The sequence below is a fragment of the Vidua macroura genome, chromosome 6 (genome assembly GCF_024509145.1).
Source record: "Vidua macroura isolate BioBank_ID:100142 chromosome 6, ASM2450914v1, whole genome shotgun sequence".
Taxonomy (NCBI): Eukaryota; Metazoa; Chordata; class Aves; order Passeriformes; family Viduidae; genus Vidua; species Vidua macroura.
This window is the reverse complement of record NC_071576.1, coordinates 59,846,441-59,872,879: the sequence shown is the minus strand read 5'-3', so window position 1 is coordinate 59,872,879 and position 26,439 is coordinate 59,846,441. Positions and strand designations below refer to the sequence as shown.

The window sequence follows — 26,439 nt, the reverse complement described above, 5'->3', positions numbered from 1 at the left end:
AATTAAAAAGTCCCATTCACCCTACCTAGGGCCCATGGCTCCAAGCATTCCAGTGCATTAATGTGTTGGAACTTGTGCTTTCACCAATTAGTCACGGTTCCTCCTGCTTCCCATAATAAGAATAAAAGCTGCTCAGAGCTGTCATTGTTCCATATTCCAGAAGAGACAGTTGCATAATTACTAATTACCTATCAGTGAGTCACAATAGCTGTGGAGCAGGGAAAGCCAAAGCTCCTGCACTGAAGAAAAGCACTGGGATAACACGAAGGAGAAAAGCATTTATAAATATCTTGGAAGTGAAGCGGGGTTAAATTTAGTTTGAGATGGCAGAGCAGCAGCTCGGTTACACAACCTTTAACTGGAAGTGCTCTGCAGGCAGAAAGGAGGCCAGAGCTGCCTGAGGGGCTCAGCAATGCTCCACAAGAGAGGAAGGAAACCTGGAACTGAAAGTGCTAAGTGAGACCTGTCAACCTGTGCTTCTACATTTCTGATGGTAGGGCACATCTTGAAAATCAGAGCTGACAATTGCCATCAGCTCCACTGCTTCTGGAGATTTACTCAAACACACAGCAAATGTCTCCAGGCCAGACAAAAACTGCTCGTGCTTCAGCACAAAGAGATTGACAAACAAAAATACACTTCAGTACATTTCTCCAGAGCAGGGATTCTTTGGTGGCTTGTCTTCATTTCTGTTTTCAACTCTGCTCAACAGCCTGGGAAATATGTACAATTATGGGAAGTTTTACTTCCTAGCTCCGTGCTGGGTGCTTCTCAATCCAAGTTACCTTTACACACCTGTTCTTTGCTTCTCAACAACACAGGATTTAATACTATACTATGAAGAAAAGGCAAAATGTTCAACACAAGACATGCTCAGCACAAGACATAGGAGACAGCATCTTAACCTTTCTGCTCTTTGCTTCCAAGTTTGAGTCTGAGACCAACAAAAACCGTCTTGGTTTGGTTTTTTAGTCGTAAAGGAAAGGTTAAACTTAAAGCTGGCAGACCTCAAACCACAGCTTGCAGATCTTTAGGATTGTGTTCCTGACCAAAAAAAGGAGGAATCTGTGAAAACTGAATATTCCAAGAAATAAAAGACAAAAACCCACAGCATTTTGGTGATGCACTGACTTAATGCTACCTTTCCCTCCTCACCACGAAATGCAGATGCCATAAATAACTGGAGTTCCTTGAAATGTTAATCCTAAAGCTTCTGCAAAACCACAGTACCTTTTTTAAACCATGTGAAAATGCAGATGGGTTCATGCTATTTAAATAAATGTGAAACTAATAGTACAAATGAACAAGCAATGACAGCGAGGGGAAAAGAGGCTGATGCACAAAAAGCAGTCACCACGACCAGGGATACCTCACCATATCTTCTGGTATCAGTTCATGAAGGTTTAGATTCTGGGGGTTTGGTGGGCTTTCTGGGGTTAATGTTTTGGTTTGTGATTGTGAAGTTTTTCTGGTTTGCTTTTTTTAAAATGCACATGAATCAGTAACATGATTTTCACAGTTTCTCACAAAGGAAAAGAGCATATTAAGGTATACTAAGATGACATTTAAATTATCTGGGTATTTTCCACAAATTAGACTAAACAACATAAAAAGATTCAATGAACACTAACAACACTTTCAAGGGATTTGTTTATTTTTGGTTTACAAACAAAGGCACCCAATATTTCTGTTTATGTCTTATAAAAGCTCACAGATTTAGCATTTGTTTCCAAACATCTGTTCCTACAGCAGAGAAAACCATTACAGGAAAATATCATTTTTTTCCTGGTCCCCAATTTAAATACCAGTAACAGTTCAGTGATAATGTTGTTTCAGTCTGCTCCTCTTCCTATAAACCAGCTGATAACCCTCCTGTAACTTGCTAGTCAAAACACTGAGTCTGCCTTCATGGACCAAAATATAGTTCCACTATATTTCTGACCAACATCCTTTATGTGCAATCACTGGTGTGAAGAACTGCAGGAGGACAGGACTCCCATATGGAAAAAATCCAATAGTTCCAGGTAAAATTTCACAGACTGACCACAGGAAGTGACAAAACCAGCAGAATAAATGTGACATTGACTCTACTGTCAGTTCAACAGATGACTGATGTATTGGTGTAAAATACCAAAAGGGCACAGAACAACAGTCTCCAAAGAGGGGAAAAAATGGGTTTCTAAGTTGGCAAATGTTTAGTGTAGAGGTTAAATAAGCTTAGGCTTAAAGTAATCCCTCTCCTTATTATTTATCCAAAATACTAAATTTCTAAGCAGTGTCTTGGACCAGAAGTAATGGGTTCATTGGCTTCATAGTTTATCTCACTGTTAACAAATCAGCATTAGAAGTCTCATGTTAAAATGTTCATATATTATGTTTATAGTTAGAAACAACCAAAATTCCTAAGTGGATTGTTTCACAGAATATGATGTACTTATCTTTAGCAAACTTCAGCCACGTGCCAACATGGGACAAGGGGTGTCACTGGGCAGGAGGCCCCTCTGAATAAAGTCTATAATTCAGGAATGCTTAAGCATACTTTCAGGTCTAGTGAGATACTTGGGGAGGCAGCTAAAAATGTCATACACCTACTGTATCTGTTAAAGTGTAACATCTCCAAGCACAGAAGCCTTAATTGATTTCAGCCACTGTCAGAGGTCTCTCACACAAGGTGTGGTCCTAGACCATTTAGGCTTTTCATCACTAGCTTTATATATACACCAGGAATTTTAAAAAGGAATTACAGCTTAACTACTTACTACAGAATATTTAGCTTCAACAAGGAAGCCATTATCTTTTCAAAAGGAGATATACACCTGCAGGAAAGGTGCTCTCTTTAAAGTAAGAGTTTAAGAAGAATAGCAAAATAACTTCTTTACAAATTTAATTCAATAGGACAAAAAACTACCAAGGGCAAGTAAAATGGAGTTCTTGTGTAATTAAGTCATTATTTGCCTTTGCAGGCAGATTCAAGAACAAATTAATCAGTACAAACTGATTTGAATGAACAAGCACTGGGCAAGGGTGCTGGTCAGTGCATGAATCAGAGGAACACTACAGTGTTCTCAAATCTGTGCAACCAAAATTTAAAGGGATCTTCATGTATTGCCTTGGATTAAAGAAATAAGGATTCAGTCTTTTCGTACAACTTGCCATTTTTACAAATGTCTCCCCTACTGAAACAAAGTAACATGCAGGAAAAAACCCAGATTTCTTCAGGTTTAAACCTAATAATTTAAGTTAAAAGACAGATGGAAGAACTGTTAACATCTCTTCATTTTGGAGCAAGCTGCATCTTACTCTGCTTACCCAGTGAAATGAGGTTTTACTAGGACAGGGATGAGAAAGTGTGCTTGTGCATTGCCCATGCATCAAATTTAACAGCTCAGAGATTTTGAAAAAATTATTAATTCTTGAAGTATTTGCTGACATTGCTTACAACTGAAAAACAGGTGTATCTCTTAATGAAAGTTACAGCTTTTCCAGCTACTATTACCAGTAATATAAATAGCAACCAAGCATAATAAATTCCTTTTCATTATATTTACCCTTTGAAGTCGGAAGAAGTGCTGGCTCTGTGTTCTCAATTTAAAAAAAAAATCATTAAAAAGAAGACAGTCAATGACTTTATTTACCCCTCTCGGGGTAACACTTCCTTTTATCTGCTCAATGCAAGGATCAGTTCTGCTTTCAGAGTAGCAAATTGTTCATGCCGACACAAATGCAAGTTGGACACAGCCAGGTTCAAGCTCAGAACCGAATCACGAAGTGCATTCTGAAGCCCAGGTATACAAAAGGCCTTTCAGTAAATAAGGAAGGTTGGTTCATTTTTTAATTTCTTTTTTTCTTTTAAAGCAAAGGAGGCACCATTGTTGCATCCCTACTTTGAGGGGAAGGGAAGAAGTGGCAAAACCTAAAGACAAATTACAGAAGTTCTCTATTTTATATCAGGAGATCCAGAGTCATTTGTACACTTTTGCAACTTGCAAAACCCTTCGTAATTTAGAAGAATTTCAAATAAATAGGTTCTACAGCAACTAGTATCTACTATGCCAATATTTATCTTGCTCAATGTGGAGTAAAACTTAAAAGAAATCATGTTAAGGCAGATTCCAATCAAACACGTTCCAAATTGCACAGTTATGTTGGTCAGTGGTCTAATATGTCTTCCCCAGGTCAAAGAGCTAAAGTTATCTAAATGCTTTTCTAAGCCAATTCAGTGTGGCACTTGCTTTTTATTTGCTCCATTTCCAGGAAGATACACAGCTAATGTTACAAATACCATACCGCTTATTTCTCACTTCAATTAAAAATGAAATTATGCTTCACAAAATGTGAGATGACTACATGTTACAGGGTTTGTGCAGTTAGACCACCATATGCATAGATGTCCTAATGCTAAATCCTCTTCCTCAGTATCTCATTGTGCTGGAGGCTCTGAAGTAGGAGAGGAACTTGTAACACAGGCTAACCACAAAGTACCAGATGTTCCTTGCCATTTGTGACCTTGCGATGAAGATGCGCCAGATCAGGATCACGAGGATCGTGTTGAAGCCATAGCGAATGTTCCTTAACCTGGGGAGAAACCAAAGCAATCACTAAGGGTCAACATACAAAGACTCTGAGGAAAAAAGAACACTAAAAATTATCTTCTGGTGTAAAATACAATTTGTTTATTCACCTCAAGATACATTATGAGTAATGACAAAAGTGAATAACAAACAGAGAAGGCTTTTCACTGCTGAAAAGCAGAATGAAAAACCAAGGAGCAGAGTCAGCCCTGTTGCTCACCACATGTACTTCTGCTTTAGAGCTGCTTGATGGAAACCTCCTAAAGCCAACAACACAGTGGTAATTTACTTATAGAGGCTGCCAACTAAAAAATATTTAACACTCTAAACTTCCCTTCTTCCCACCATGTATTTAAAACTTCTTAAATACGTCAAAGTAACTCTAACTGCACTGATGACAATAACAATAAAAAAACCAAACCACCTCACCCTATTGTAAGAACTCATCAGATTTTCCAGACATTTCCAGCCAAGGAACCCAGCCTCTTCACTGCAATTTTAAACTCCTTCCTTCTCAAGGAACTTCTCAAGTATTTAAAGTGCAGGATAAACTAAGTGACCTTTTAGAGCAACTGTGCTTTTTAGCAATCTTCTCGCACGTAGAGATGGAAATGTTAAGAAAAACAACCAGAATTTGCTCTGATTTCTTAGACACAGAGCAATCTCTTTGGCTCAGTAGACCATGACAATTTATATTTTAAAGGCAGCTCTTTTTAGGGAACTACTGCCTTTATCTTGTTCGCAGGTAAGGCTGGGTTCCTTTACAAATCTTATTTGCAGAGAAGAACAGTTTAAATGTGTGTGTTACAAAAGCAATGCTTTTCCACTTGAGGAACAAATCTACCCAGTGGTTCCCTAGAGAAAAAAGTCCCCTGGGCTGCCAAATCTGGCTAATACTAAGGCAGCAGACTCCAAGTTCAGATTAGAGTTAAGAACTAGATGGTAACAAAAGAGACCAAATTAATACCTCAGAGTAAATGTAAGTCAGAATCTAAACTTCTTGCTAAGCAATCCACTTACAAACTTTAGAGCTGGGGCAATGAAAGGCTGCTCCAATACAAGATTATTTCTTGAGTCATTTTCACTGTGATCCTTTGCACAAAGAATAGCAATTATGTGATCATTCCTATGCACTTTTTAATGGCATCTAAATAGAAATTTAAAAAACCACCCGAACAAAACAACCCAGAAGGGTCACTTGTTTAGCTATTTCCACAATTATCACAGATACTATCTTTCAAAAATTTGTCATTTTAAGATTTACCAAACCCCTCCACAGCTGCAAATCCTTGTCTTTAGAATGACAACACAAGTCACAACCTGGATTGTTTCTCTTTGCACTATCAGGATGTAGCATTGCACAACAAGATTATTTTTATTTCACTCTTAAAAGAGACAAATCAGAAAGTCTACAGTTGCCTTGATGAATCAGCCAAGAACAAAACAAGAGCAACTGTGCTAATAAAATTCTGGACAGTACCAATCCATCCAAATGGCAGGAATTAAGTCACAGAGAAAAAGCTAAAGGAGGTCATCCTAGAGCACCAACATCAAAGTGTCCTGCTTTGAAGTGCACAGTCTCTGCCTGTTTGTTTACCTGCCTCAAAAGATCACATTCCCAGAACAGCTATTGTTCTCATAAACCTCCCAAAGAAGCCATTCTGACCTGTGTAGCCACTTACCCCTGACCTTCCAAAAGACACTTGGGTAAAATCAAAAACCTGGATTACAGCATCCACACCGGTGATCCCAGACTGATACTGTAACTATTAATTCTGGGAGCAACTCAGGAACCACAACTACTTTAGAAAACACTTCAGACCACTGGACTGGAACAAAAGAATTGTGGAGAACCTAAGCAGTTGCTATTAAAAACAATTAAGTCATTACATGGAAAAGCAAACCTGGACAAATGCAGGGCATAGACAACATAAAATTATACATAAAATAAATTTTAAAAATTAAGATTATACTTACTTATTTAAGTGTTTCCTAGCTGCAGGGAGGCCTGACATTTCTTCATTCAGCACATATTTCTTCGTTCCCAGGCAGTAATTTTCCATGTATTCTGCCCAGTGTAGTTGTCGAACATCAAAATTAAATGTCTGCATAAGAGAAAAGCTTTCACTGTTAGTTGCCTAAAAATTCACTTCTATATATTTAAATGAAAATAAATGTCTTTATTCCAGATAAATCCAATTTGCCTTTGACACAAGAAGGTTATCCTATCCTTAATCCTAGAAACAGTCCAGATTTAGGTTCAATTTCTGATTCAACCACCTGCTCGTGACATAATCTCTTCCAAATTTCAATCACTTCATGCCTTATTTTCCCTCCTCAGCAGTAATACTCTTCTCTCCACTTCTCAGTTTTCCCACTTCAACTGTCTGTAAGGAATTCCATTCTAAAAACAACTATTTTCTAGTATGTTATTTATTTTTAAGCAACAAAATAATTCTAATATGCTCTAAAAGAACCACTGCTCTGTGCCAAGTTCACAGTTTGGCAAGAGCAGGTTGCTGTTAGCTGTGCTTAGAGTTGTACAGTTCTATTTTAAGCACAATCATCTGAATGCCTTCTGCAGGAGAGAATATCACTATGATGAATTTGATACACAAGTTTTTTACTGATGTATTGATTTCCTCATCTCAGGATTCTACAGAAACAGTGTTTCCCAACAAAATGCAGCAATTTGAAAATACTAACAGTTCAAATTATTCCTGAACTCAAGTTGGTAGGAGGAGGCAAGAGGACAGGAAGGGGTGGAAATACCATCCACACAAAAATCACCAAAAGCTATTTTATTTCCTACATTTAGACAGCTTATTTAGGAATTTGGCAGCTTTTCTGGAATGTAACTATTGAACTGATTCTGGAAAACATTTCAGTAGCAAAGACATCTTAAGAATAACAAAGCTGTTCCAATGCATAAGGGAATCTGAGTTTTTAGAACTGTAACTGGTAATTTTTATTCTGCTGAATACTAATCAAAGTCATAGCAGAAGGGAAGTTTAAATTCAATTAAGGCACCTGAGCCATTGTTGGTGGAAAAGGTAGGGAAAATTTGGAGTAAAGTTAAACCTGGGAAGAAACAACTTTTCCTTCTCTGTCAACAAACTGTCATCCTTGTTTCACTTCTCCCTGCCCTTCTTCATCTCCTCATGTCACTGATGTAGCTTTTCACACAGCCCTGGCACATCTGAAAGGATCTCCCAGGAACCTGCAGTGCTGAGTTCCTCCTAGCTTAGCTGCACATTAGATCAGGTCCTTATTCTATCTTGAATTGCTGAGCTGCTGCCCCCCTCTCAGTCTCCACGGCCACAGCACACAGCCACTTGCCTTTCTGTCTTCAGGGGTTAGCTGGTTCATCAGCATGGTCATGTTCTCAGTGCTCCAGGTCCAAGAATTGCTGGTAAAGTACTCTAAAAACATCATGGACTTATGAAGACGTGTTATTGTCTTCATCATCCTGCAATCCGAGGCATGGCATGGACAGGTTACAGGGGTAAAGATTAGTTCAAAGAAGTGAAAATAGACAATAACATTTTTTACCCTCCAACCCCCTACCCCCCTCTCCAAAAATCCCATTTTGTTCTGTATCTAAAACATATTATATTACATCAATAGGATATTTCTGCATAGTATTGAAGTGAACTTTGGCTGTCCAATCTCTGCATAAACCAGAAATTATCACAGTCCTTTTTTTTCCTAATCCCACTTCCCAGTGGAATTGTAAATTACCATTTTTTTTCTTTTTTATTAGGGGGAACAATATGTTGTCTTCTGTTGGTAATTCTTAGTTTGGGACAGGGAGATGGAACCCTTTTCCCTTCAGCACACTGGAATATTCAGCTGTAGTCAAGAGTCTGACTGGACAGAAGTCTCAAATTGCACAGAGCAGAATGTCTGTGCAGGACCTCCCCTTAAACAAGGGAAGAAGTTGCCCTGATCTTCCTGCACATTGTGCAAGACCAGATCTCTGTAACAGAACAGAGGTTTTCATCATGCTTACTAAGAGATCAAGGCTTAAAACCACCAGCAGCAAAAGGCAGGAAAATATTTAAGGGCACAGGCAGATCATAGAAGATCGTGTTCTATGCTACTTCAAAATATGCAGAAATACCTTCCATCATCCTTTATTATGCAAAGAAACTCTCTAAAATCACCACTTGGAATACAGAGAAATTATGTTATAAGGATCAATTTGGGCAAGTTTCTTTTTGATCATACCATCCAAAGTGGCCCCAAAAAAATAGTGTGAGTCATCCAGCCTCTCAGATGCAAAGCTTCCACATTTGTGACAAGCAAATTGTTTCAAGTGTCTCAGTGCTAGAGATGGCCACTCAATTTTAATAAGTACTAACTAGTACCACATGGCCTAATGCTATTAAATTCCTGCTTTGGGTGCTCAAGGTATTTCCATCTCACAGAAATGGAAAACTGCTTCCAATTTGATCCTTATAGCAGGACACTGATCATTTCAAGCACAATGGTAAAGGGGGAGGCAAAGAAAGCAGAACCCAGTACTACCAGGAAATGGTTTTCTGAAGGTAAATTTTGCCAAGAAAGATCACAGAAGTAATAAAAACCAACTTATTTTTCTCTGAAAGCTGCAATGCATTTGAATGCATCTTGATGCATTCATACTTGTAGAAGGGATATAGTACATTGTCCCAGAAACTCTTCTAAAGAAAGTATTTTGCATTACATTAGTGTTCTTTACTAGCAGCTAGCATCTCAGTAGCTAAAACATTAAAATTTCCTCTTTTTCTTCTCACAGAATGGAGCAACACAAACCACAGAGATCACTGAAAAATTTAATTTCCAAAGCACAAAAAAGCATAAATATTTTTTTAAAACCTCATAGGAATATATCTACTAATTCAGAACTGACTTCAAATGTTAGACCAGCAGCTGATTTTATTACTAAGCACCTCCAGGAGCTTTCAAACATCTGCTTAGAATTTCACCAGTTGGGCAAGGTGGCACCAGTGAGGGCTGAGTTGAACTGGAGCTCCTCGGATGCAGAAATAATTGGGAATATAGATTCTGCATCCAAAACATATCCTGTGCAACCAAGACTAAACTGAACCGAAAAAAAGGAATGTTAGTTATGTCAAAACATTAGGAAAATAACTCAAAACTTGGAAAGCAAAGATCTCACTGGTCAGATAAGCCAAAAAGACCTGAGAGCTAAAAAGCCTGGATAAAATTAGTGCCAAAGAGCATTTAAGCCTTTTTGCAGAGCTCTGTCCACTGACAGTCTGAAGATTATTTAACCTGACTTGCCCTTTTGAACCTTCCCAGTCCTTATGCTAAGCTGGACTAGCAGTTGAATTTTAGAGTGCTTTGACTGCTACAGTTTAAAACCCTTGTGCCTCTGCAAAACACTAACTGATCAAATGAATATCTGATTTAGATAAGTGTATATTTTGAACTTGTTTCTGGACACTGACATTGGTTTTCATTCTTGTCTTAAAAAAAAAAAAAACCAAACTAAATTTAAACTAATGCAAAGATGCTGCTGGGATTCTTTTTGTTTCTGCTTATGGATATGATTTTAGAGCTTAGCTAAGCTGATTACAGGGAAAAAAAAAAAGCTTAAAAGAGGTTTTTTTCCCCTCCCTCCAACTCAAATTGGATTTAGCAGCTGATCACAGAACCAGCTGATTCAACTCATCAAGGAAAAAACTGTTTTTCTTTGTAGGGTTAGTTTCTTTCTCTACCAACCCAAAGAATCCAATTCTCCACATTATCTCAGCTGCTCTGTCAACGACAGAGTTGGCAGAAGTGGACCAAGTTTTTCTGTGACACTTTGCTGGTTTGCACTAAATCAACATGATTTAGTGCAAACCACTACACTACACTTCTCTTTGAGGGGAGGAAAAAGCAGCCTGGTGACACTGAGAGATGTCAGCAATGTGGACACTGGTGGAGCTCTGGCAGACTAAGTCTTAACTTCAATGGCACCACATTCCTCCTGTGAATGACAACACACAACACTCAAAACCCAGCACAAAGCCACACAATGGAACTTTATCCCTCAACGTGAAGTTTCGAAGGTTAGTTATTCCAAAGACAGCCATTGGATATGAGTCATAAATACCAACACCAAATATAACTAGTCAGTACAAGATCAAGCATTGCATCACACCTTCCTCATCAGAAGACAGAAAAAAGCCAGCCCTGCTGACCATCTCACAGACCTGGGCATTAGTGGTAGGCAGCCAGTCTGGGTGACTTTCACCCAGATTCAAGGTAGAATTTTCCCTCCTGCTTTTGCAGTCCTAACTGCCATCAAGACCAAGCACATTACAACAGTTTGAGAAGCACATCACAGGAATTGAAGTTTAAACAAGTTAATTCAATTATCCGTAAGTTAGGTGGGCTTGTTTCTATACCAGACAATTGAAAGTGACCTGGCTTAAGGCTATAACTGCAATTTGAAGAAGTTTTACACACAACCTATTGTCTCCAGGTTAGAAACAGTCCTAATGCCAAATACAGACTGATCCCTCAGTGGATCTCTAGGCTGCCAGTCTGCAAGTCTCTGCAGAAGCATTACAGATAATTACTTTTTTTCTAAAGACTTCTCTAAAAAACACAGAACAAGCTTTTAGATTTGTCTTTGTTCAGATTTTCACCTGGCTGTAAGTTTTGGACTGTGAGACACAGTACTGAATTCTTTTCTTTCCAGCAGCTCTGTGGTTGCTTTAAGCACACAATTTAAGCACTGTGAAGATATAAAAATGAATTTATCTATTTAACATGATTATGCTCCTAACTCATTTCTGGTTTGTAAGACAGTAGCTACATGAAAGGTGCTGCCAGTTTTAAGAAGATTTAAACTGAAATGACAGATGTAAAAGACCTAATTTCATACCTCCCTCCATACATCAGCCACACCTTTCCTTTAACTTTCGAAGAAGCAGAAACAGAAGAATTGCTGCAGAAATCTCTGAACTACAACTTGAAATATTTCATGTCACATGCCATTTGCTCAGAGCAACTGGGAAGATCTGCTTGGTGAGCACTTCTAAAGGCTTTAGCATTTAGAATATACCAAACTGCTTTTAAATAACACATGGTTCTGTCATGCTAAGCACTGCTAAGCACTGTGCAAAGTTACAGGAGCAAACTATGCCTTGTATTAAAGATAATGAGACACCTAATAAGCTTTGCTATGCAACTAGGTATATATGGCAAGCTACCAACAACACTACCTTTAAACTTCAATGCTAAGGTTTATCACCACTATTTATGTAATTGCACAATGGTAGAGCATTATTTAGCATAAAATATTAAATCTTCATTATACCAGTCCTTTTTGTACATGTTCTTTCTATACAAATTTGGAAGAAATATTATATAGATTATTTCTTCCTTCCCTTTCCTTACCTTTTAATACTATCAGAGAATCATTAAATTCAAGAACCTTCAACTAGATGCAAAAATAGCAAAAAGATTTTCATTTTACCAAAAACATTGCTTCCACAAGTGAGGTGCAAAAATATGACTTCCCAGAAAGATTACAACAGATAAGCGCTTTGAAAATAGGAATATTTTTGGTTTTAATTTTTATTATTATTAACATAATCATTTCATTATGAAGGATCATAGACCTCATCTATTTCTAATTTCTTCCTTTTCTTCTACTTGATAAAAATTTTCGTTTGATTGCAGTACAATATCCTGATGAGTGCAGTTAAACCTGCACAGTGATTTCATTATTTATTTTTCTTGTAGAGACTTCAGTGTACTCAGCACAGAGAGGGCAAGCACCCACCTATGTAAAGGCAAGTTAGCAGAGTATTTGTATTTTCTTGTGCTGATTTTATTACATTTTTACTATACTGTTGCTCTGCTAAATCACAGTGGAAAAGGTCACATTTTTAATTATGCCAGCCCCTCTTCACTCAGAACAGCCTTATATTGAATTTAAGAATATCCAATAGTGTTTCCAAGTCTTTAGAAGTTTCTGAGTACATGTTACCTGGTAATTAATAACATTCTATCAACTGACAGAATGACCACAGCAACACAAGTACACCCCTCCAGCCCATCAGTTAAAGCAGCTTCAAAGTACTAGAAAAAAGTGCAAGAGTAAAGATCTGTCTCAAAATTCTTGTATTATTAAACACTAGCTTGTTCCATTAGGATTTAACACTGCACATCTTCCTTGCATCTAGGTATTTGTTTGCTTTTATTGCTTGTCTTGCAGGCTCCCATTTTTAAATGCTTTAAAAAAAAAGCGAGGAATGCTGTCTAATGAAAGCTGCATTCCTGTAAGCTGTGTAGCCAGCCTAAAAGCTGTGACTGAACAATAGCTCGTTTAGGTTTAGTTCAATCAGCCATCTTTTCTCCAAACTGGAATCTTGTGCATCATAGGAAACCCATCCAATCACTGTTATAGTAAGCCAAGTAGGAATATTCATATCAGTAAACATTTCTATTCTGTAAAGTATTAATGTCACCAATTGTACCAGTACTGATAAAAGTCCTAAATTCCATCTTTAGACATCAAGTAAGAACTCCGAGAAAAGCAATAACAAGATTCAACATTCCCAGTGTTAGAATATAAAACTAAACTAAATATTCAAAACTGCATGATTATTCACAGCCTCATTTTACTCCCACTGGTCAAATACTCAGCAGACCAGCTGCCTTTCAAAGCCTGACAAGATTCTGGCAGCACTCCTTCCCAGCCATGTGGAAGACAGGACGTTGGCATTTATAGTGTAACTATTTTAGTGAGGGATGAAGTTTTCATATCTGTCAGGGAATTTCTATCAATTTTTATTAAAAATAACTTGAAAAAATGCAAGAGAACCTGGAAGCTAGGACGTTTTATGTACAATATCTTCTTTAGAGTTGAAAATCTTAGAACTTTTTAACGTGGGAAGATTATTACACAGGCACAGCCAAGTGCCATTGCTGCTGCTCTAAGTATTACACTGTTGCAGCTGAGTTTTCCCCTACAAACCATTTACACAGCTCCTTTCTACTCATCCACTGCTGTGTTACAGACCTTTTCCCTCCTTGTAAGACAGACCTGGACTATAAAAAACAAATGAATACCATTTGTGTCAATACACTGTCACCACAGTGGAGGTTTTATTGTCTGAAGGCAAATGCTTGTGAAAATGTAACATAAGCAATGAGTTAAGGCCATATGGCTTGGCAAATCTGACACAAATTGAAGTGCTACTTTATATACCTTCTACATGATTTAGTTTAGCCTATTATTTTCACCACTTAGTTAGCCAAATACCACCCTAAATATTATAAACTGAATGGAATGTTGAGATGATACGAATTCACCTGGTACATTGGTTTGTATCATCTACAGGAATAATCTGCAATTAAAAGCTCAGTCCCCCATTCCATTTTCAGTTTATAAAAGCAACAACAACCTTAACACAAGCCACTTCTGAGAGTTTAATGACTGACTAGGATTCTGATCCAAGACATCCCCTGGACAGCATTGTTAGGCCATTAAATTCTTCAAAATGCAGCCAGTCATTAAACTCTTCAAAATGCAGCCACTGGATTCTTATTGCTTAGTTAGTAACCTAGAGAGTGCCCAGGCCAAGTCTTCTTTACAAGTCTCCACCACCTTATGGGCAAGATATTTTTAGCCCTTCCCCTCTTACCATGGTTTCCGACCTGTCAATATGAGCAAAACATCACAGAAGAAAGACAGTATAACGGCATCTGCCCACCGACAGTAATGAAAGAGGGGTTTGTGGGAGAACTTTAAATCAGGTATTCTCACTACATTGTCTAATGGATATGTCCTGTAACCGTTACTCACGTAGTTTCCTGTAGGAAAAAGTAAGGATCAACATATTTTTAGTATTTATTATCCAAGAACAAACACCATTTCTTCTATATCATTTAATTCTCTTGACTACTAAAACCCTCAAACTATCCAACATAAAACATCCTTATTTTTGCTAGAAAGTTCAAAGTCGCTTTGAATTTGAGGACCTGTTCTCAGGAAAAAAAAAAAAAGGTTGAGTTTTAGTCACAAAACATTCAGGGAAAGAAAAAATACCAAAAAATTAAAATCAACATACATCACAGTGTAAGCATAGCTTCAATTAAAAGTCAGAGGAACAAACAAGGCAGAGCCAGTCACCATTACCTTGGGCTTCTTCCAGTAATCCTGAGGTAGGTATCATACAGGAATGCTGGGGCCTTATGGCTTACAGCAATCCAGTAATGATATAAAAGGTGATTGGAAGTTAGATTTACATTGGGCCGTCTGAAGGCCTGTTCGAGAGGGTTCCTCTTGAAAGTGGAAATTACATGGTATTCTGAGAAAGAAAAGGGGCACAACAGCTTCGATAATCACCATGTAAAATGTAATGTTTTTCAAAGTACATTACAGGGTACAGCATCAACAGCAGTGTCTTTTTTAAATAACCACCCTAACTCTTCTACAGTGCACAGAAACTAAAACAGTTATAAGTTGAACTGGTTCTTATTATTATAATCAAGAGGTGGTTTATGCCTTCATCTTCAGTACCATATTTTATTGCAGCTTCTCTCCTTCGGTTCTCTACCTTAGAAGTTGGTGGTTTCAAATACTGACAGCAATTTCAGTTTATAAAGCAAGTAAACCTATTTAAATAGTCATCTATATTTCATGAAGAGGGTTATTTCGTTCACTTGTGTGAAAAATTTTAGAACAGATTGAGGACTCTGCAGTTATCTGAAGTGATTTTAAATGATATTTTCAACTAATTTATCCAAATTTAGGCATTAAGAAAAAAGCAATTAGAGTGGGACTCCATGAGAAATTCTTGGTAATACCCATAAATTCAGTACATAACAAATATTGCAGGATCAGGGTCTTTAAAAGTTATGTGGAAATTCACCTCTCCTTTTAATCTTCTCTTATAACTTTATGCTGTTGTTTATAGACAGCACTTAAATACTCTGATTCAAACTGGGATAAAGCGAAGTCAGCAATTTTCCAAGTTTATTTGAAGCAATAATGTTTGCAACAAACCCACGTAAAATGGGCAAAAGCAAGTAAAATAGATTTAAGTATTGAGGTTAATTGAAAGAAAAAAATAATCTGAGCTTCAGGATTCAATTTCTAAAAAAACTGAAAATTAATAAATGGTTTTACTCTGCCAATCAGCTTGTATTGTTGTTTACATTAACTATTACAAAGCTGCTGGCCTGTGGGTTACATCCTAGGCAGGATATCTTAGAGTTGAAAATATGCAGTCATATTTCCTTAAAGGCTACTCTTTCCTGTACATGAATTGTTCAAGTGTCATGCAACAATCTGAATACTAAAAAAGCCACCTCAACCAACAATCAGCTTAAGCCAAACACAAAGAGCTACACAAGGGCAAAACTATTACCTCTCAATTATGCAGCTGTACAAAACTTTTAATTGTGGGCTGCTTATTCATATGTTTTTTCATATGTATTTATTGATGTTGGCATTACACCCAGCATCACTACTGCTCCTCTGAGCAATACTTCTCTCCACACACTACCTACATTCTGTGGATTAGGTCATGGTAGCAGCAAACAGAAAAATCAGTTCTCCCATAGTTGAAATTATTAATGGAATAAGAGTAACAAAAAAAAAAAAATAAAATACTAATAAAAACCAAACGAGATGGAGGCAGTGCTGCAGAGGAAGGGGGAGGGAGAGAATTAACAGTGGAAGCTAATGAGAATGCACAATTCACTGCAAAATTGAGAGGTATGGCTAAAATACCAGTTTCAAAAATAAAAATGCATTATGGTTTACTGATTATAACTGGTTTGATTTTCTTTTTGTATTAAGGCTAATGAGAAAAAAGAAACATGGCATACCAACTTCACTCCAGTGGAAAGGATTGGTGCCACCTGTTGTACAGTTATACACCATAACTCTTCTTGGTCTGGGGGAAAATAAAGATAACAGAACAAGTTAGAAGAAAAACAGCCTTTTAAAAACACAGATAACAGAAAAGATGCCCAAAGTTATCCTTTCCCTCAATAGCATCATTTATATAAAGCAGAAAGCATCAGTCTCATGGTCAATTTTTTGCTTTAGCAACTTTCAGTATTTTTCTCCTTCTTTAATTATCTTTTTTCTATATCAGAGAAGGCATCACCCACACTATTGCAGGTTGTATTGATTGCAAACACGATCCAGGAAAGAATTTTCAGACATAGCTTCACAATACCAGTAGGTGATGTCTTCCTCTGGCATAAGCAAGTTACTCTTTGAGAGACTAACCTGCCAGAACCTTAGATTCCTTTGCCCCTGAGGGAACAGCAGGACACTGATGAGGATTTCAATACAAGACTGGTTTACTAAATACACAATATCATTTCCAAATATTCAGTACTCTCTTTTGTCACCATTTATACCTATTAATTGCAGAATACCAGGCTGCAGCGAGTGTGGTATTGACAACAACATCTATTGGGACAAGATCTGCTAACGCATTGTTGGAAGCTCTCATTGTTCGAAGAATTCCTTTTCCTGCCTTGAAGAATAAAAAAACAACAAAGAGAGACAAAAGACCCAGCAGTGAAACATATGAAGCTTTTCTGCCTCCCAAAAGGAAGGGGAAAATTAAGTATAGTCATTACTTACAGCAATGAAGATACCACTAGGTCCATTGAAGTTATCAATCCAGCCCTATTAGGAAGGGGGAGAGGGAAAGGATTTGGTTAGAGCATACTGAAGTCAGCAGTCACTTTTTCAAGTGAAAATCTGAGCAGTTTCTATATGCATAAGGGGTGGAGGAAAAGGAGACCAAAGAGGAGAAAGATTTTTAACTCCATGTTGCTAAATAAAGCTTTTCCTTAGCAAATTCTGGTGATGTAACAAGCTCCTATGACTCAGACAAGAGATCTACACATAGGACACCATGGTTCTTCAGAGAGGCTTATTTATTTCTTAGTGAGTGAACTGCAATTGTCCATAAAAATACGTTTATGTTCAAAGTATTAAGGTTTACAAGTATTTTTAGACTAGGAACTTAGGTGTTTTTCATTCTTGCTCAGCTTTGATGACAGTATTTAGACTCTACATACTGTTATCAGTCATCCAGAAGCAACCAAGACACAACTTCATGGTACAAGAAATTTTCCTCTATGAAGGTCACTGGATAAAGAGGCTCCCAGTGTGTACTACAGTCTACAGCAAGATGGTCAGGGACAACTCAGGGACTTACAGGGAAAGGCTCCTTCCAGCTGGCACCAATGATGGACGGCCTTACAATGGCAATGTTTAAATTTGCACCTTCCTGCTGCACCACGAATTCAGCTAAGGCTTTTGTGTATGTGTAAGTATTAGGTCTCTTGCCTAACAGTTTAGGAGTAATATCATTCACTAGGTCATCATCCATCCACCTAAAGAAACAAAACAAAAAGCAAGTGTAAATTACTGCATGCTGCTTCACTGGGGGGTGAAATTATGAGGTTACCATGACTATTTTTTTCTCATTTAAAGAAAAAGGGACACACACCTAAACAAAAACAAGTTTCTCAGACAAACAAAGGATTGCACGTTCAGTGTCCATCAAAAGAAGCATACTGGCATTTATTTTTTGCCCTGGTAATTCATTTGTAACACACCAACTCTAGAGAGCAAGCAATACACTCATTTCCAATAATCCAAATTCTGTCAACCAAGTTCCCAAAGATGGAGTGCAGACACAGCAAATTAGTCTTTGGAACATGGGCTCACTGCATTATGATCTACAAAGTGATACCACTCTGATGGAGTCCCACTAGTGGTGGTGAGCAATCACATACCACCCCTGAAGCAAGCTGGTCACAGTGTTTCTCCCTCTAAATTAGTAAAATCTTGTCATTTCATCTTGCTTGTAATAACCTTCAGTTATAGCACACAAGTAAGAAAGATGTGCCTCTTCAACTGTTGCTACTTTGGTATTTTCACTGCAAAACAGGACTTGAATTTTATTTGCTTTGGTCTCTTAGTCACAGAAATGGAATTTATTGTTTTTCACCAATGTCATGTTACAAAATGGTCACACATCAGACTCCTTTCATGATATGAGGGTAGGAAGAGGGGTAGTGAAGGCTAGAGATCACTCTTTTATAACTTAACAAAAGCCTCCCCTCAGGAGTTCTAAAGTACACACAGCTGTCCCAGCCCATACCAAACAGTTTAAGTTACATTTTTCTCTTCACAAGTCAGATATTCAAATATATGACTGTTTTGCAATCCCTCATTTTTAAGTGCATTTAAAGTCAATGTTATCAAAAAGGCTGGCTCAATGTGCATTCTAGGTGGTGGCTCACTTGGTTTTAATGTTAGCACTCTTCCACCTAAAATAACAAGTTAAAGTAGGTATTTTACTTTTCAATTAGTTTTTTTCAGTTTCATGCTTCTCTTCCAAGAGGTGATATTTTGTACAACAGGTAAGAAGGAAGAGCGACTGATGTAGAGCTGCATTACACTTATCCCACATTATCAGCAGTTTCAGAGTTTGACAGCTACTAAGTAAGACCTCAGGACAGTTAATATACACAAAAAAATACCAAATGTAAGTCATTTTTCCAACCCATAATGCCCAATTCAAGCCTCAAAGCTACAGAAAACAGATTTTTAATATCTGGGCTCTCAGGATACCTAACAGAACCACTTCTACAATAAGTAGTATTCGAGCATCTCTGTCTCATCTTGCAATGGCATTTAGGTGGATGTAGTAGAGGCAGCTGTTCAAGGCACCTCAGTTTTATCCTCTCCTTCACAACGCTGGTACCAGCATTATCAGCATCTCCTGATTCAGCCAATCATACAGCTGAAAGACTGGCACTCTCAGCACTGAGGAGGCATCACGAGTAGATGTGAGCATCCCTCTCCTTCAGTACCCCTCCACACCCAGCTCAGCTTAAAGGAAGCATAAAGTTTAACCCATGTCCCTTACAGAGAAGGGGAGTGTCAGGCATGCTGTCAGACCTATGGGACAGCGTAAGGTAACTCTTCATCTTTACAGCTCCTAACCGTTTTTTGGCACTCCAATAGCAGGAACAAAAAGAATACAGATTACCCAAGTAAATTCATAAAACATAACACGTACTCAAGGGAATCTATCAGCTTCTTGGGATCCACAGGAGGTGGGTACACGACTTCCTCAATCTGTTTCCGATTGCAATATGCATAGGCGGTGGAAACGTGCATGAACACCTCCAGATTCTTCATTCGTCGTGCCAAGGAGAGGAGCTGTTGTGTGGCAACCACATTTAACTGCACAGCATCTCTATTGATTAAACAGAAATGTCATGAGTAGAAAGCAAGACAAAACCAAGAAATTTATTCCTAAATGCCTCAGTGCTGGGTATATAAAGTATCCCTGAATTCTCCACCCTACCCCAAAAAAGAAACATGGAGACTGCCCTAATTTTCTGCTTAGAATAATATACCACAGTCCTAATCTAGAACATCTCTCAATGTTCTGGATATTTCTCCTTTTCTTACCAGCATCCTTTGATTTCTTCTATCTAAATCCCAATTATGTGCTTTCCATAAAACATAAAGGAAATAATGCAACACAACACCAAGCTTCCATAAGATGCACCTTTGAACTTCCAAGTTCAAGCTGAGTTAGGTCAACAACTTGGAAGCTTAGTGGGCCAGTAAGTTGGAGACTGGCATCTTCTTGTAGGATAGCAAAAGGCTCCATACAGGATGGAAGGAAGGGGGGAAAAAAAGGCAAACCACTCCAGCTTCACTGCTGCCCATTACAATCTTTAAGGACACTATAGCAGAGTAGGTGTATCTCTGCAGCTCCCAGCACGTAACAGCTTGCTGACCAACTCCTATGATTATTTTATAGTTTACATCTTCTCTCCAGCCTACAGGCTTGCTGTGGGCACCAGTTTCCTTGTACAGAGTGTACTATCAAGTTTCAAGAGTACAGCTAAGCAACACTTCTTTGCAAAAAAAGCGTTACATTAACAACAACAACATCAGTATCCCTCAAACAATCACTAAGTTCCAGAATGCTTTATCTCAAATTATTACTGAAGTGGGGGACAGAAAAGGGGAGCATTACCCCAAAGCAATTAACATCAATGGTAACTAATTAGTTTGCTACCTCCTTCAACAAGTCAAAGGAGCTCATAATCCCAGCTGTGTGTACCACTTTTACCACTTCCTGTTTTCATCTCTCTCCCAGTGCATCTACTTCCCCCCACTTCTTCCAATGCAAACCTCCTCTATTAATAAGGGACTTTTAAAAGACAGGAAGAAAAGCTGAGCTGTATTTCATCTCCTGTTTTTCTTATCAGGTAAGAGAGCAAGCACTAGAGCCTCCCACGCACAGCTTTTCTCACAAAACTCTATTCTCTGAAAATGTGCATTCCCTTTCTAACAAGGCAGGCCAAAGGAATAGTTTGCACTGCCCTTTATACACCAGGAGAAAAACTAACATTACTAGGGAGCACAGTAGGTGTAGCTACAGCTTATTTGTAGCCTTCCTACCCATATTTGCAATATTGGGCAGACACCTGATTCACTCCCTCCCTTTGAGCACCATTGGTTTACCAGACCAGGGTAAACAAAATGTTAGACTCACCTTAGTGTTTCATTGAATCTGACTGTAGCAGCACAATGAAATATAATATTAATGCAATCTATAAGTTCTTCCTTCATTGGTTTACTAAGATCCAGTTCAGGCTTCACAAGTTCACTCACAACTACTATTATTTTTTCTTTGAAGTCTGGTTGCTCTTCTCTCAATCTGTCAAAGAGCTGCCAAAAATAACAGGACTATAAACTCAGTGAAGGTAAGAGAAACATTTCACTTAAGTGAAGAAAAATCCCACATTCTTTGTCTATACCTCCTAACTTCTCAAGATCATCAGGAAGTTAGGACAGTGCATTAGCAATATACCATAAGAACAAGTTACAGACTTCCCATGAAGCAAACTATATTTTTTTCCAACATAAGGAAAGGGAACACTTCCCAAGCTTGATAACAGCTATTCAAATTCTTATAAAAGTCATGCTGGATTTTAGGTTTAGAAATCCTGCATTAAGATTCACAAATTTCCAGTGATTTAAGAAATACTATCATCAAATTATGCCAGTCTTGAAGAACTTCCAGATTATTAAAAAAAGAAATAGTTTCTCTGGCTAGTTAAACAAAAAAAAAGGCATATGACATTAGAACATCTGATTAAGTTTTATCGAATTGGTGTTCCACAGTTCTGCCTGAAAAAGATCTCACCAAAATTATATTTCATCACGAATTCTCCTCATAAATAGCTGGGTTCTAACCAGGTGGCTTACACACAGATCAAAATTCTTACCTCACCTTATTTACAGTCATTAGTATGCAAGTTTTCCTGAGTCACACAGTAGTGTGGCAGTAAAACACCCTTGAAAGTTGCAGAAGAGCAGACCCTTCTTTACTGTCCAGGGGACAATATCTTGTAACTGCTTCAACACCAGTCAATTATATTGTATTAAAATCACAGCAGTACTTTCTTTTTCCCACCCAAGCATGAGGTTATACCAAACACAAATAGCCAGAAGACATTTCCTTAAAGAATGACGTTAATGAATTTTAAATTATAAATTAAGTCACCTAAAGGTGCAGTTTCACAACACTTCAAGCAATCTAAGTTTATATTTCTACCACAGAGACTGGTCCTTCTAATTTCTTTATTCCTGATGCTTCTCTGACACTGGAAGAGCAAGGAGCCCCAGAGCTGTGTGAGCAGCTGCTCAGGTCCAGCTCTTTTTTTAGAGATGTTTTTTCAGCCCAAACATGAGCAAATGCAGCTCATTGTGTGGCCACCTGAAGTAGCAGTGCTAATTCCACAGTGAGAACACAGGACATCTCCACTTTTCGAGGCTCGACTGGACTTTGCAAACATGAAACTTCACTTTATAGGATAAAGCTGCCAAGACAGAGTTTAAAGCCTCTGCAACTCTTATGGGTACAGCAAACAGTTCTTACCTAAGGGCAGAAATTTTGTATGATTTTTAACAATAAGCCTGTTATGTTTTCGGTTGGAATGATGGCACCTTCCTCCAGGGAGCTGAAGCAGCTGCCTCTTAACCATATTAATGTGTGATATTGCATTGTAACAGAAAAGCAGTACCATGGATGAGCTCTTAAAGAGACAGATTTTATTTTTCATGCATCTACTACATCTCTTATATCCCTTTTCACATCCACAGTCATGCACTATTCCTACGCACCTCTCACTAGCACTGACTCCAGTACTAAGGAGAAGAAATACCTAGAGTGTATGCAATACGTATGGCAAATCAGCAGAGGAATTAGATATCTGAAGTCCAAAGAAAGTAGAAATCTCAACACTGTTTTGCTATTTGTAGCCCAGTTTATTTCACATTTATTTTATTTATTACCGCATTCACCCATTTAGATTTCAAACTCTTCAAGAAACAGAATGTTGAAACATCTGCAGAACACTTAATGAGTCCACCTAAACTGTGAAGAATTACTGGCAGTGCCCTTGCAACTGGACAGCTTAAGACAATAGATCTTATAAAAATTTTCATAGACTTCCAGAAGAATCTTGATGACATTAGAGCCATTTAAACAATGGACTTTCAATCTTTTCTAATCACTTGATGAAGACAGAACGAAGATCTGGCCCTATTCTACATCTCTGCATAGATGAGCAACTCCATCCCTGCAGGTTCCTGCCTCAAGCAGTAACTCTGCTTACCAGGACTTCTGCTGTGAACCTGCTCCAGCAATAAGTGCACACCAAGACTCAAATCACATCAGATTTTTATCTCAATGGGAGCTGGTACAGACTACAAGCAGACTTTGACTCAAATTTAAAAGCCTTTTATAGCACTTTGCCCAAAAGCCATACTGAGCCTTACTGCTTACCAAAGTTTAAGTCAGTCCACACTAGGGCTACTTCTATCTCTGCTCAAATACTCCCCACCTTTCTTTGGGTAATAGTGTATACAAAAAGAGGATTGAGAAAATTTTCCTTTTGCATCTCAGAGCTTAGTCTGGAGATATTTTCCTTGTTTCAGGGCAGTGACAAACTGAAGGTTTAATCTAGAGAGAACATGCAACTGAATTTTAAGACAGAACACCACTGTAACTCATTCTGTTGTGTTTTATGACATTGCACAAGACTACAGGAAGATGCTTTTTGAGCAATGAGTCAGTTTTTTGACTGGTTACAGAAAATAATTAACTAGGGAACAGCCATCCTCATATCTGCTATAATCCCAGCTAGTCAGAGCTGTAGAAATCCGTTGCTGTACTTCAAACAACTTACCCCTAAGTGCATTCATCGTTCCTTATTGATTTCCCTTTAGCACCTTCTAAGAACACACTTTGTACAGACTACATTGTATCTCAATGAAAAAATTAAACTCCTGACACTTGTATTTCACAAGAGAAAAGCCTAGATAGAAATAAACAAACTCTGCTTTAGCAAAGTTCATGCTAGAAATCTCTCCTCATCCTGTTCATCCTTCCTATTATGAACAGGATACTCTCTAAGGAGAAAGATGGGCAACAGAGATGGATGATTCTACACACAGTAAGAAGAGCCAGCCTAGCTCACCAGAATATCAAGGTAATGAGTCTTTTCAGGAACAAAGTATTTGACCCAGCTTGCACAGAAAATCATTTAGAGAGCCACTTGGATAATTCCACAGCACAGACCTACAGTGCCTTTCTAGCTGTCACAGGCTGACCAACAGAAATCTGTAAATCTGCTAAGCCAAACATTTCTGTTCCACTTACAAATGTAAGTTCCTGTTGAGATGACACATTCTTATTTACTGCTTGATCCAGTAGCACATTCCAGAAAAAAACAGAAGGCACAAGGTGAAAAAGTGACTCACTTGAGATCTTTAAGAGTCTCAATCCATCTTACAACTCCCAGTCCACTACCTTTTGTACTTGATTTTATATTCCCTTAGCAAGCTCTAACACAGATTTTTACTTCTCATTTCTGCATTACAGCTGAACATCCTCCTCCTGAATTATATACAGGATAATTATCAACTACTGGCTTTGCTAGAGACTAATATCTTGAAGCACTGCCAGGTCTTAGATTTTGTATTTCTGTTAGAATTAAAAAAAAGAAAAATTAACAATAACATTTTGCTTTAGACAAACTGAAGCTGTTCTCAAAATGAAATGAGAACATCATAATGAAGGATAAAAATGAACTTTGTAAGCATATGACACATACCTTACAGCTAGTAATTTCTTCTATTCGTGCTTCAGGTGTCTGCTTTGCTTTTTTTCTTACCAGCACATACACTGCTTTCACTTTAGGACAGGATCTGAGCAGCTTTTCCAAAAGCACTTTTCCCACAAAGCCTGTAGCTCCTGTCAGGAGGATGTTTTTTCCTTCATAGTACTCAGGAATGGAAATCATTGTGACCTTTACAAAAGATAAAAACAAAAAGCATGTTAAAGAACTTACCAAAGAGTTCAGATTTGCAGAAGATTAAATAATTTTATCTGTGCTGTTTATACCTGAAAGAAATGCTTAATAGATTTTTTTACCTATAACCAGTACTTGAAGCTGTCTTTTTTTACAACATTCTGAAAGACTCCCACAGGGTCACTACAATCATTCCAGATCTTCTAAACTGCTCCTGTTAACAGGGTTTTAAAGACTGAGACATCCACTCAGCCAGGAAAATAGCCCAACTTCAGCATGTTTTTGCCTCTGTGTGCAAGGTCCTTTACCACTCCAAGGGGCTGCTCCATGTGAACTAGAGGTTGTATCATTAAAATGTACTCACAAGTGGATTCTTCAAACCCACTGACAGAAGACAGGGAGCCAAGCATCCCAATTGCTGGTTCTGGAATTTTGACAGTGCCAGCAGAGCCCCCTGTCACAGTTAGGATGAGCCTCCCTACCAATTAAACAAAACCAGAGAGAAGGTTGAGTCAGTTGTTTGGAATGGGATCTAACAGTTTTACATTTATTACAAAAACCCATACAGATCCACAGATGAAGAGTTTTCCAACTTCTTCATCCATTAAGTCATTTGGGAGGAAAAAAAACCAAATAAAGTCATTAGAATTGTCAACAAACTAAGATGTAACCACAAATACACCTCCTAATAAAATGAAGGGTAAGGGATTATTACTCAAATTAAGCACAAAGCTAGAAAGTGCTTTAGATTTTGCTTCAGTTAGTAAGTTAACCTTGAGAATCATGATTCTTTCCCCTCCCTTCATCAACCTCTTGGAAATGATGTCATTCTTGCTAAGAGAAACTGAAAACTCTTTTTAAGGACAAATATGGTATGTCTCATAATAAAGTGAGAACATGGCCTTTAGGCTCCCTAGAACTCAACCACAGTGCATCACCCAGAGCTACCATTCTTTTAAGCCAGCTATAGCAACAAGGTAGCATTATGGATACACTTCCACCACATTTTACCCATCTTTCTGATTAGACTCATAAAAATCCTGAGCTGATGTAGTGACTGTCTCATAGTCCTCGAGGGCAGTTCCACACAAACTGCTACGACCAAAACACTCCCAAAAAGGGACCACAGAGAGTCACAGAACATTCTGAGTTGGAAGGGACCCACAAGAATCATCCAGCTCTCAAGTGAATGGCCCATAAGGGGCTGACCCTTGGGACTGACAGTCTTGGTGTTATCAGCATCATGCTCTGACCAACTGAGCTCATCTCAGGGATAGAATCCATAAAACCATGGTACTAAAAAAAAAACCTGACAGAATTGAGAATCTTTAAACACAGATGGAATGCTTCTTAGGCAAATATGGATTACAACAGTGAATACCTTAACAGGGTGAGAACCCTTCTTCACCTGCCACCCAGGAATAAAGGTGCAACTTCTAAATACACTCAGTTCTTTCAAGACAGCAAGATA

General features: G+C 38.1%; 1 protein-coding gene across 2 annotated transcripts in view; it reads right to left on the bottom strand.

Moving 5' to 3' along the window:
- Nucleotides 1–1,636: 1,636 nt before the first annotated feature.
- The window catches only part of FAR1 (fatty acyl-CoA reductase 1), a 34,106-nt gene continuing 9,303 nt past the window's right edge, over nucleotides 1,637–26,439 (bottom strand). For both annotated transcript variants that reach the window (XM_053981646.1, XM_053981644.1), the window contains exons 2-12: nucleotides 24,771–24,965; nucleotides 21,143–21,318; nucleotides 19,646–19,825; nucleotides 17,771–17,948; nucleotides 17,188–17,232; nucleotides 16,959–17,077; nucleotides 16,416–16,483; nucleotides 14,719–14,890; nucleotides 7,911–8,040; nucleotides 6,549–6,676; nucleotides 1,637–4,575 (exon numbers count right to left, since the gene is read on the bottom strand). In XM_053981646.1, coding sequence (XP_053837621.1) covers nucleotides 4,413–4,575; nucleotides 6,549–6,676; nucleotides 7,911–8,040; nucleotides 14,719–14,890; nucleotides 16,416–16,483; nucleotides 16,959–17,077; nucleotides 17,188–17,232; nucleotides 17,771–17,948; nucleotides 19,646–19,825; nucleotides 21,143–21,318; nucleotides 24,771–24,959 — 1,548 coding nt within the window. In that variant the 5' untranslated portion in view covers nucleotides 24,960–24,965 and the 3' untranslated portion in view covers nucleotides 1,637–4,412. The remainder of the gene's footprint in view (nucleotides 4,576–6,548; nucleotides 6,677–7,910; nucleotides 8,041–14,718; nucleotides 14,891–16,415; nucleotides 16,484–16,958; nucleotides 17,078–17,187; nucleotides 17,233–17,770; nucleotides 17,949–19,645; nucleotides 19,826–21,142; nucleotides 21,319–24,770; nucleotides 24,966–26,439) is intronic.